Genomic DNA, 12,057 nt, shown 5'->3' on the forward strand with positions numbered 1-12,057 from the left:
TCTATGATGATGTACTTGACCCCATTTATTATTATATGATATGATGTATGTAACACCATTTATTATTATATGATATGATGTATGTAACACCATTTATTATTATATGATATGATGTATTTACCGCCATTCAGTATTATTATGACATGATGTACCTAACCCCATGTGCTATTATTTTTGGTGCTATTTTGTAATATGTATCCCAATATATTTTTTATGAAGGTGTGTCCCATTCTAATTGTATGTTAACAGATTTCCATTTCTTGTACCTAATCCTGACCACCGGTAGGGAATTATTTTTCTATTTTTATTGATATAATTTGTGCAATGTTTGTATGAGGATTTATACTTTATATTAATGATTTAATATGTATGTCACTACTTACGTGTTTTCTGAACGTTACCGCATAATGATGAATCTTGGGGAAGGGGGAAGCTTTGTAATGGTCATGATAAGAGCTAACCTGAAAACCTTAAGGATTCATATTACGCTCAAACGTCCACAAAACCTTCCGAGTCCCCCAGTGGAAACGTCCCCCGTTTTCTCTGTTTCCCCCGCCTTTGTCTATGGGAGCAGACGCTGTATGTTGGGACCTGTTGCCATCCATTCCTTTGTAATCAATTTAATTTTGCTTTCGATAGCTGAGTCAGAGCATTGTTAGTGAAGATAATAGTAGAGAATGAAAATGAGTTCATAGTCTCAATTTCAACGTCAGAGGGTACCGTAAATTAATTCATTGGAATAGGAGTAGCTGGACTCCCTGGTCTGGTTTGAGTGAGGGCACGCGGGCATTTTAACCGTTAGTAAGTGCCCGTCCCTTCATCCATACAGGTATGCCATTCCACGCTGTGTTGTAATTTGCCCTTCTTTAAGTGATTTGACCCAATTGATAGTTGATTGTGCAAGTGTTACAGTAACGTAGTTGTTATGCTCTGAGTAAAGTCATATTTACGTCTTTAACGTCCCCTGAAACGTGTTGTTGTTGTCACCGGTTAGTAAGTGCCCGTCCCTTCATCCATACAGGTCCCTAACGCAGCCTAGGCCGTGTCTGTAGGGTGGATGTTGTATCCACTATGTCTGGGGACATGTCCGAGGTCCAGTAGGATCAGTTACCTACGTGAGACCCGGCCGTCAGACACTTCAGACCACCTATAGCCCCCATAGCTGGCTCGTCTGGCCCAAACGCTCGGTCCACGAGGTGACCCCGGACCACCAAGCCACACACCACTACCAGCCCCCATCATTGGTGGATGAGTGTCTACCTCAGTAGGGCTATATTTGTGTGGTGGAATTAACCCACTGGGATCTCCAGAGTTCGTCGGATAGTACTCCATGGTGGCTGGACCCCATGGCTGTTGCTTGAGTATCACTCCTGACGACTGAGTGTTGTAGTGGCAGTTGCCTAGTATTTATGGTGCTAAGTGACTATCATAGTTGTGCTATTGAGTATGTCCACCCAGTAGGGTTGGAAGTGTATTGAATATGTCCACCCAGTAATGGTGTGAGTATGTTGAGCCTGAGGGCCTAGTAATGGATTTCGTCTGTTAGTACAAACCAATTTTTTCTTCTAATTTCATATTCATGTTTAAATAAACTTTGTATTTGTATAATTGTGTATATTATTTACCTACAGTATTTACCGTTATTTCTTCCCTATTGCTTGATACTATCATTACACCTACCCACGAGCCTCCTATCGTCACGCTACCAATGGTGATATATAAGAGTAACAGGAATTGTTACTGGCACACAGGCCCTCATGAATGGTGGCAGTAGCAGCCCTCATAAATGGTGGCAGCTCAAGCCCTCTCATAGCAAATCCGAGGAAAACCGTGAGGCAAACTTTTCCCGAATTGAGGGTTAAACTCTTGGAACAATCTACCAAAGAGTGTTGTGACGGCACCGAGTGTGAGCTCTTTCAAGAGAAGACTTGACCAACACTGGAGCGGGTTCAGGTACATTCAGGAGCCGGTGCATGCCCAGTATTTGCCAACAGTGCGTGACAGAGACGTGACCGATCGCCCGGGCGGCTAGCGAGCCGACCTTTTGGTGAAGAATATAAAGGAAAAGAGACGTGACCGATCGCCCAAGCGGCTAACAAGCCGATCAGTGGCGAAGAGGATAAAAGTAAAAAAAAAAGTAAAAGTAACCACTTGTGCACTGGGTCCACACTCTGCTGAATAAAATTGTCTGGCATTAGCTAAATAAAATATTAAAAGTGGTTTCCAAATACAGGGTAGTGAGGAGGTTAAAAAGGAAAAAAGCATTGTAGATGAATGCAAATGCTCGGTTCTTAATTTCCCGAAATAACTTGGCGCCATCGGCAAACATTTGTATGGAGGAGTGTGTGTGGTATGAGGAACTCCAGAGACAACCATTTTGTGATATAGAATATTATTGATATGGATATGTATTTTTGTAAGCTTCGAGGAGGAAAACGTAATTATGTCTTGTGAATCCGCGCTAGAACGAATATGGGGGGGGAGAGACGCCATGGCGTTGTTTACATCCCGGGGCCCAGTAGCAGGTATGTCCCACGTATTTCTTTGCTCTGTTAGAGTGTGTTTGATAGATTGAGTATAATAAATGTTATATGAAGAATGTGATGATCTCGTGGAGGTAGTTTGTAAGCCAGAATAAGGCTAATTCTAGCGTTGCTCTCCAGACATTCACCCTGGAGTGAGTCTACACCACCCCCTGTGTTGGGTTTATTATGTATTGTTTAATTCCTACTACTGTGTGGTACCCATATGACAACAGTTGATGCTTGTTTTGTATGTATAATAACTAGTTATGTCTGATCTAGGTCCCAGCCTCTTCCTTCTCGGGTGATTTCTAGAGTAAATAATTGAGAGAAGACTACAAGTGTGTCCCATCCCTGAGTTGGGAGTTCCCTGCTTTGTGCTTTAAGTCAGGCCAACAGGTTGAGACTCAAGCTGTTTTGGTCAGGACTTGAGGATGTTGACCAGAGTCTGCTAATATCCTTCAATATTTAGGTAAGTAGAAGGAACTCTTTTTTTTGTTCCATGTATTTTGATAATATATAACAAATTAACTTCCTAATAGCATGAAAGAAGTTATTGTAGGTCGTAGTTATGGCGGAAGACGTGAGGGGACAGCCCCGCCTACTGTAAATGATTCATCGCCTTTAACCAATAATTCGTATATCTATGATAATAATTATATACATTGGTCATGTAATTGGTGAAAGATTTATATTTGTACTGTAATATCCATGTAGTTACTGTTTTAGTTAATGGATACAGATGGTTGCCACTTTATTTACGGTAAGAAATTAAAGTTAATCTTATATTTAACGGGTATAAAGGTATTCTTTGAAGAGATGACTAAAACCAGCAGGTGTTGTTCAATTTCTTTCATTTTTTCAATATGTTCTTACCATTATGATATATTTTAAAATCTAGGTGACATTTACTAGAACCTATTAAAACCTGATATATTTATATAGTTTTATTTATGACTTGTGTAAGTTTTATAATTTATTTAGTGAATTTTCGATCTTGCACTGGTATTTCTCTCACTGTTATTAATATGTTTTTCGTAATGTTTAGACAATCTAAGACATTTTTCTTTTGTGACATTTCCGCCGGAAATTAAGGATAACCGAGATATTAATTTTTCAATATTATTAGATTTGGTCATTCACGAGTGTTGTCATTTGTTGTTTACGTCTCACGGAGGTCTGACCGCCCGTCGCGCAGTGCTCCTTACCTCCGTGTTGGATTCTTAAGCATCTACAGCGCATGTGTGGGGGGTGGTGTGGGAGTTTCTTATTGGCTATAGGAGACTTATAATTGGGCGAGAGTTTTACGTCAATTGCAGATTTTCGTCGGAAAAATAGTGTTAGGTTAGTTAAGGTTAGGTTTGATTTTGTTAGTTTGTTGGTTTTTTATTTATGTGATTTACCCAAAGAACTATTGATTTCCGGCTGAAATTAATATTAAATTTGTTCGAAACTCATCGAGTAACATTGAAAAAACATATTTTTAATATCTGAACAAAGACCGGTGCATTTGTGAAAATTTACCATTTATTTTACACAGTGTTACAGACACCTGCTCCAAGTGATACGCCATGACAGAAGTGTTCCGGTTCGGCCTCGTGCCCATCGCTTGTCGTGCCCGGAATGAGGACCGCAGCCGTGAGTACCGACCTATATGAAGTTAAATAGCACTTGCCTGGCAGGTAAATTGCCATCTAATTTTCAAACTGAGTTGTATCGGTATCACTTTTCTAGAAGAAGTTTTTGTAATATTTGATGATCTCCCACCAATCACATTTCAGGATGCAATCATTCTGCTAAGTTCTAAAATAGATATGTTAGGTCTCACCATTACCTATAATATGTCATGGAAGCCACACATCCACAACATTGCTAAAACTGCCTTCCGAAAGCTGGGAATGCTGTACAGATGCCGTAGCTACTTTACTCCTGAGCAGTTGCTTCAGTTTATAAGAGATTCATTTGTCCTAACTTGGAGTACTGTGCTCATATCGAGGGTGGCTCTTCTTCTGTCCAACTGTTAGATAAGGTGGAATCAAAGGCATTTCATCTTATTGACTCTCCTCCTTTAATTGATAATCTTTCATCCCTTTCTCTTTGCTTCAATGTTGCTTCACTCTCTTTTTTACAGGTACTTTAATGGCCAATGTTTGGTGGATTTGGCATCCCGTGTACTGCCGGCAAGGCCGTGGACTTGTAACGCTCGTATTGCCCGTGGTGCCCACAGTTTCTCTGTGGGCAATTCAATTTCTTTTACTCTTATTTTTTTTGCCCCCTAGGCCCCATTGTGGTTCAATGACCTGTTGCTGGGTGGCCTATTCCCCGTAAAAAAATAAAAAATAAAAATAAAAAATAAATGCAACCACAGAATTCTGGAAGATTAGATTAGGTTATTCTTTGGTTGCTGTAATCTGCAATTTTACCTAAGTTTTCAGCCAGACAGCTGTCATAATACAGCATAATCACTGGGGGGGGGGTTCAGTCCTCTTTTTTATACCTGAGCAGGACTGGTTTCCTCTTCTGGTCATAACATGTTCAAAGCTTCTGATCTCTCCCAGTTTGTACCAGAAAGTAGGTGGAGTTAATTTTATTTTTTATTTTTTTTTCATTGTTAGGTTTAGATTTTATTTAGCTACTTAGCTTCTCTGTAGTTTTGTTTTGTTTCTCTAGTTTTGCAACCTCAGTGCATGTGTGTGTATTTCTTACAGAAGTGGCATTGAGTCTCAACAACAATGAAGTGAATATATATGGCAGAGCTGCATCAGAGTGGAAGCTTCAGGAAACACTCCAGGGTCATGATCTGCGTGTCACAGGCATTGACTGGGCTCCCAGCACCAATCGCATTGTTACATGTGGAGCAGTAAGTTTACTGTGTATTTATTTAACCTTTTCATGTGGTTAAGGCATAAATAATTTAAGACTTTAACTTTATCTTTTTTGGTTCAGTTAGTTTTGTATTGTAACATATACATTTTTTCACTCTATGGTTGTACTTAACAGATCTATCAACCACACTTTTTACTTAGCAAGTGGAGTGGAACTTATAACAACCCTCACGAGCAGCTGATATTTTCTATGTTGTGTTATATAGTTCCTGGTAATAATGGGAAGCTATTCTTGGTGTGAAGGTTTGTACTGATTGTGTCACCTTAACCACTTGTGCACTGGGTCCACACTCTGCTGAATAAAATTGTCTGGCATTAGCCGAATAAAATATTAAAAGTGGTTTCCAAATACAGGGTAGTGAGGAGGTTAAAAAGGAAAAAAGCATTGTAGATGAATGCAAATGCTCGGTTCTTAATTTCCCGAAATAACTTGGCGCCATCGGCAAACATTTGTATGGAGGAGTGTGTGTGGTATGAGGAACTCCAGAGACAACCATTTTGTGATATAGAATATTATTGATATGGATATGTATTTTTGTAAGCTTCGAGGAGGAAAACGTAATTTTGTCTTGTGAATCCGCGCTAGAACGAATATACATCCCAGCCGGGGGGGGAGAGACGCCATGGCATTGTTTACATCCCGGGGCCCAGTAGCAGGTATGTCCCACGTATTTCTTTGCTCTGTTAGAGTGTGTTTGATAGATTGAGCATAATAAATGTTATATGAAGAATGTGATGATCTCGTGGAGGTAGTTTGTAAGCCAGAATAAGGCTAATTCTAGCGTTGCTCTCCAGACATTCACCCTGGAGTGAGTCTACACCACGGGTTTATTATGTATTGTTTAATTCCTACTACTGTGTGGTACCCCTATGACAACAGTTGATGCTTGTTTTGTATGTATAATAACTAGTTATGTCTGATCTAGGTCCCAGCCTCTTCCTTCTCGGGTGATTTCTAGAGTAAATAATTGAGAGAAGACTACAAGTGTGTCCCATCCCTGAATTGGAAGTTCCCTGCTTTGTGCTTTGTTACACATGTATATATCTATATATATATATATATATATATATATGTATATATATATATATATATATATATATATATATATATATATATATATATATATATATATATATATATATATATATATATATATATATATATATATATATATATATATACACATACACACACACAGTCGGCCCTTAACATTCGCGGGGGTTAGGTAACAGAGATACCTGTGAATGTTAAAAATCCGTGTACTATTGCTGCTGCCCCCCCCCCCCAAAATCCCTGGCCCCCCATGTCCTTATTTACCGTATATACCTGTGTGTAGTTCGAGTTTTTAAGACCAAATTATTTTGCAAAAAATTGGGGGTCGACCTCTAAAAGGGTAATAGTTTCGTTAGGTTGAAAAATATTTACCAGTAACTACCAGTAAACAATGGAAACGATGCACCAACGCACCACCAGCTGTGAGTGTCGGTACAGTCGCCAGGGCAGATCTCTTGCGTCATCATAGCTAGCCCAAAGTAGCCAAATGCATGGTATGGTATACACAGGACGATGTAAAACAAAGTATTCATTTTTTAAAGTTTATTTATAGATACTGTACATCAATTTTTGTTCATTACATTTGAAACATCAATCTTTGTTAATTAAATTTGAAACAAGTACAGTAGTTTTGTTGAAACGTAATGTACAGTATTTAATATTAAAATGCAAAAAGAGCTATAAAATCAATTAATACTGTACACCCGTAATGTACTGGCTGGCATCTCCACTCGTCCCTGCTGCCGCCAGTCACCGCTCGTCCCCGCTCTATGCCTCCGCCTCCTCCACATCGTCACTACTGTTGTATTAAAATAATATTCTATCCTAATTCACTTGAATAAATACTACAATACCATATTTCTGAATATTTTCATTAAAATCCATCAAAATCATTTTCCTTGTCATCGTCTTAAGCACCAAACAGCTCTTCCCAGTCTTCTCCTTGAACAGGGCTAGAGGGTACGTGTTTTTCAAATCGTTTTCAATTAAAAAAATGTTACAGCACATGTATATTTTACCTAAACTGCACCTGAATGAATATATTCTCAGAAAAAAATAGTAGTTTTGCTGAAACGTGGTGTATTTCAATGTAAAATAGGATAAAATACATGATGAAAACAAAAGACTTTACCTAACCTTCCGATGTTCAAGATATGTTACTCGTTTTTTTAATAGTTTTTGGTTTAAATACTGTTATATTATAATGATATTCTATTCATACTGTGCTTGATATACTACATTCACGGAAATGTAATATTTTTGCTGAAATGACGTCCGTATTACAGTGGAAAGTGGGATAAAATCGTGACGAAAACAATGACTTTCGCTTTCTTTCGTTCAAAAGATGTTACCGTAATCGCTTTTCGAATGGTTTTCAGTAAAAAACTGTTGCATCACAAGTGAATTAGGATTGAATATTATTGTATTACAACAGTTTTTTAACTGAAAACCATTCAAAAAGCGATTACGGTAACATCTTTTGAACGAAAGAAAGTGAAAGTCATTGCTTTCGTCACTTTCCACTGTAATACCTACGTCATTTCAGCAAAATATTACATTTCCATATTCTCAGAAATAAATAGTAGTTTTGATGAAACGTAATGCATTTCAATGTAAATTAGGATAAACTACACGAAAACAAAAGACTTTACCTAACCTTTTGTGAAATGGTAATACTAAGAGATTCTTATGGTCATGGGTGGGCTTGGGATTGGTTCTATAGAAAGATTTCTTAGTAATGTTAAGGCATTTGTCTATGAAAGATCTAGGGTACTGAAGGTTCAAGCCAATATTATAGATATATTTATATTCCTCATCAATAAATTCCGGGCTGCAAATTCTCAAAGCACATAAAAACAATGATGAAAATACTGACTGTTTGACTATTATGGTGGGCAGAATAATAATGAATGTATGAACACACATGAGTAGGTTTCCTATAAATACTGAACTTAAAGGTGTTACCTATTCTGCGGATCAGACAGTCTAGTAAAGGCAATTTACAGTCATGCTCTAATTCCACAGTGAATTTGAGCAAGGGGGCTAAGTTGTGGCAGTTGAAAAGAAACTATTAAGTAATATTTTACCACCTTCAGCAGTCTGGTTTAGATATGTTGATGATGTATTATGTCTCTGGCCATGTAATGAGGACCTAAAAGCATTCCTGCCACAACTGAACAACTTAGCCCCCTCGATCAAATTCACTGTGGAATTAGAGCCACATTTTATCAAAAGCTTTTGATACGTCTCTGAGAACAATATTGCACTGGTTTTTATTGCTGACGGCGTTAGCTATTGATTCTCAAATTAATGCAATAGCCGTGTTTGTGCCTCGGTTCTTTCGGAATCCGTGTTGTCTGGGGTTATATTTGTTTTCCTGTTCTAGATAGTTTCTGAGTCTGCTGTTGACTATTTTTTCTAGTATTTTCCCTGGTGTTTCTAATAAGGATATAGGTCTGGGGAAGTGTCCTGTTGCTAGTGAAGCGTTAAAGATCTGTGGGTATGTTTTGAAGGACTGTTTTGTTTGTCTGACTTAGTCCAGGTGCTTTATTTTTAAAACTGGTTATTATGTTTCTTATGTCTTTGTGGTGATTGGCAAGGTTAATGTGTCTGCACTGATTAGTATGTTGAGGTCTATTGTTCTTGGTGGTTGCCATTTCTGTGTGTTTAGTGTAAGGTGTGTTGTTACCATCTGTTCTGTTACTCTACAATAGTTTCTGTTTCTTCTTCTGTCATTTTATATATGTTGCTCCAGAAATTTCTGAAGATCAGTTCTTTTTCTACAGATTCTCTAGCTTTTACCCCGTTATCGTCTATAAGATGGCTGTTATCTATGGAGTTAGTGCCCATTAGTTTTTTATTTTACTCCAGAAAAATTTTGGGTTGTGATAATCGGCCTCTGTGTTTGTGATTATCTGGTTCCATTTGTCGTTGTGTGATTGTTTACATATTTCTTTCAGCTCTTCCTTTAGGTTTCTGAAGAGAGTTATTGTTTCTTGGTTCCAGCCGTGTGTATTTGTATGTTCTAGTATATTATTCAGTCTTGTCTGGATTATCTTCTGTTCGTGTGTTAATTGTGCGTGGGGTAGTGTGCGGTAAGTTGTTTTGGGGGTGTTATTTTCCATGGCTGTGGTGACTTTAGAGTACCATGTTTCCAGGGCTATATCAATGTCTGCTGTGTTTTTATGTTGATGTATTTGTTCGTTTGTGTTGAGTTCTGCCTTAAAACCCTCCCAGTTTGCTCTGTTGAAAGAGAATCTAGGGATGGAGGGGATTTGTATTGGTGATGTTGATAGAGTGATAATTATGGGCAGGTGATCGCTAGTGGTGGTTGGTCCAGGTTTCATGTGTGAATTCAAATGGTGGTGTCTATTGGTCAAAACCATATCCGGCTTCCCGGTGCTTCCTGCAGCTATGTAGGTTTCGAAATCTGGGCCCAGGTGTGTGATGTTGCCGTTTTCTAATAGGTCGTGTATAATCTTCCCCCTTGGGTTTCTGGTTCTGTGTCCGCGTATGGTGTGTGTCGCATTTAAGTTTCCTATAAAATACTGTATGCTGGTGTGTTACGTCTCATTAGTTTTAGTAAGTCGCCGGTCGGGAATGTTTGTCGTCGGCAAGGTAAATATGTTGTTCCGATTGTTATTGGGCCTTTAGTTGTGTTGATTTCGACTGCTAAGAAGTAGGTTTGGAAATTGTTATGAGTGTATGTTCAGTTGATGTGTGTAATAGTTGAAGAGTTTTATTTTGTCACTGTTTTTCCGTCGGTGTGAGTTTATGAAAATTATGTCTGGGTCTATGCTGTTGTATATGTTTGTCAGTTCTGTTTTTCTTGTATGTGTCCAGGCCAGGACGTTGTGTTGTATTATTTTCTGTGTTCTGTTTTGCGTAATCGTGGGTCGCATGAACTTGACGCGTGTTGTTCGGTTGCTCGGGTCTCTCCGGGGAGAGTCTCTCTCTCTTCTCCTTCAGTCCTGTTCTTATTTTCTTGAATTTTGATAAGTCTACGTTCTCGATTTTGTTGTATTTGCTGCTTATTTTTCCTCCACGTATTAGTGTTTCTATGAGTCCCTCTTCATATGTGTATTTGGTTGTTCCTTCTTTAATATCTTTTAACAATCTCTCATTTGTTACAGGGAGTTGACCGAGTAAAACCTGATTCCTATGCTGTCTCCGACGTCGGCCGGGCGTTGACCGGTGGGGTTCTCTCTACGTGGTCTTGCTGGTGTTGACTTAGCTGATTGGTTGGTTGTGTTCTCTAGGGTCTTGTGGTTATTTGGGAGTGGGTTGTATCCATTGCAGTCTCTGCTCCTGTGCAATTTTCTTGTTGTGTTATTTTATCTTCCCTTTCTTTGCTGGTGATTCCTAGACTGTTTTTGGTTATTATTTTGAAAATGTCTGCTGATGGGGCATTGTGTGGGAAGTTTACCTGTGGTAGGTTGTTCGCTGCAAACATTTCTCTGATAGTTTTTCCCGAATGTTCCCGTGTTAGCCACGTTGATTATGTGGGCATGTATCGGTGTGGCTAGTATGGTGAAGGGTAGACCCTCGTTAAAACGGACCCCTTTAATCCCGATATCGGACGAAATCTGAATTAAGCGAGGGACTGTCCGTGTCAAATTTCTGGTTCTGGGATTGTCCGATAGATGGCGCGTGCGTGCCATCTGTAGTGTCTTGCAACTTTGTTATTGCAGCATAGGTTTTGGTTGGGTCAGTTTCTATATGTTTGTTCGATTTTTCCTTTTCCTTCATGTCTTTGATGATATCCTTCCTTACTGGGCATCGTGCTGCCAAAGTGTGGTGATGTCCTTTGCAGTTCGGGCATTTTGAATTTTCATTACGTGTGTCTTTAACTTCCATATTTTCATACGTGGTACAGTTTTGTATCAACTGTGGTCAGGTCTTCTTCATGAGAGTGCTCTTTGTACAGCACAGCTTAAGCATTCATTAGTTATTTTTGACAGATAAATAGTTATAAAGGATAGATCCTGAAATCCTGTTTGATAATAGAGCCTAAAAAGAATTAATGAGATCCCATCCTCCTCCTTTGATGTCATCATAAGAGGTCAGTGGATTATGTGGGGTTGATTCTTCTTCCCACTCAGTGATAAAGTCTGACAAGTAAATAATTGGTAACTCATGTGCTGTGAAACCTTGAGAGTGATTTCCATACCTTCCAAGCCACCATAGACAACCTTGCTTTGTCAAACATCTGATCATGGGACATGGTTAGGGGGAAGTTGGCTGATGGTCAGTTTAGCCCTAATCACTCTAGTTTAGAGCTTCCAAGGGTTCCAAGCCCTCAAAGTTTGGTGGACACATTTACAAGTTAATCTTTATGATGTTATTAAATGACATTATGCAGCTTAGAGAGCTGCCATCAGGTAATCATGGCTATGCACACAACTGTGGGAAATGGACATGAAATGTTGGAGATGATTATGATGATATCAGCCTTTTCCTGCTATGGGTGGAGAGCAACTGAAACAAGTTGTCTTCACTCCTACTTTATAGTTAAGATTTCAATTGTGTTTAATTACCTGTTTCTGAAAGAGACTTTCTTGTTGCAGGTGACCTTCCTGGAAATTACCGAGACTTA

General features: G+C 38.9%; 1 protein-coding gene across 6 annotated transcripts; it reads left to right on the plus strand.

The window, feature by feature from the left end:
- The first annotated feature begins 2,412 nt into the window (after positions 1 to 2,412).
- LOC121874790 (actin-related protein 2/3 complex subunit 1A-like) lies at positions 2,413 to 12,057 on the plus strand. 6 transcript variants are annotated; one of them, XR_006090491.1, is made up of 6 exons: positions 2,413 to 2,525; positions 2,805 to 2,994; positions 4,063 to 4,160; positions 5,231 to 5,382; positions 5,950 to 6,064; positions 12,029 to 12,057. XR_006090491.1 is itself a non-coding variant. In XM_042379076.1 (6 exons), exons 3-6 carry the CDS (start codon positions 4,094 to 4,096, stop codon positions 6,377 to 6,379), a joined length of 336 nt encoding a protein of 111 aa, XP_042235010.1. In that variant the 5' UTR covers positions 2,413 to 2,525; positions 2,805 to 2,994; positions 4,063 to 4,093; the 3' UTR covers positions 6,380 to 6,443. The 6 variants fall into 6 exon arrangements, 4 of the variants coding, with proteins under 4 accessions (XP_042235010.1, XP_042235012.1, XP_042235014.1 ...); XR_006090490.1 differs by lacking the exon at positions 12,029 to 12,057 and adding an exon at positions 6,334 to 6,443; XM_042379076.1 differs by lacking the exon at positions 12,029 to 12,057 and adding an exon at positions 6,334 to 6,443 and having other exon boundaries at positions 5,994 to 6,064.

This window comes from Homarus americanus, unplaced genomic scaffold, assembly GCF_018991925.1.
Source record: "Homarus americanus isolate GMGI-L3 unplaced genomic scaffold, GMGI_Hamer_2.0 scaffold48562, whole genome shotgun sequence".
Lineage (NCBI taxonomy): Eukaryota > Metazoa > Arthropoda > Malacostraca > Decapoda > Nephropidae > Homarus > Homarus americanus.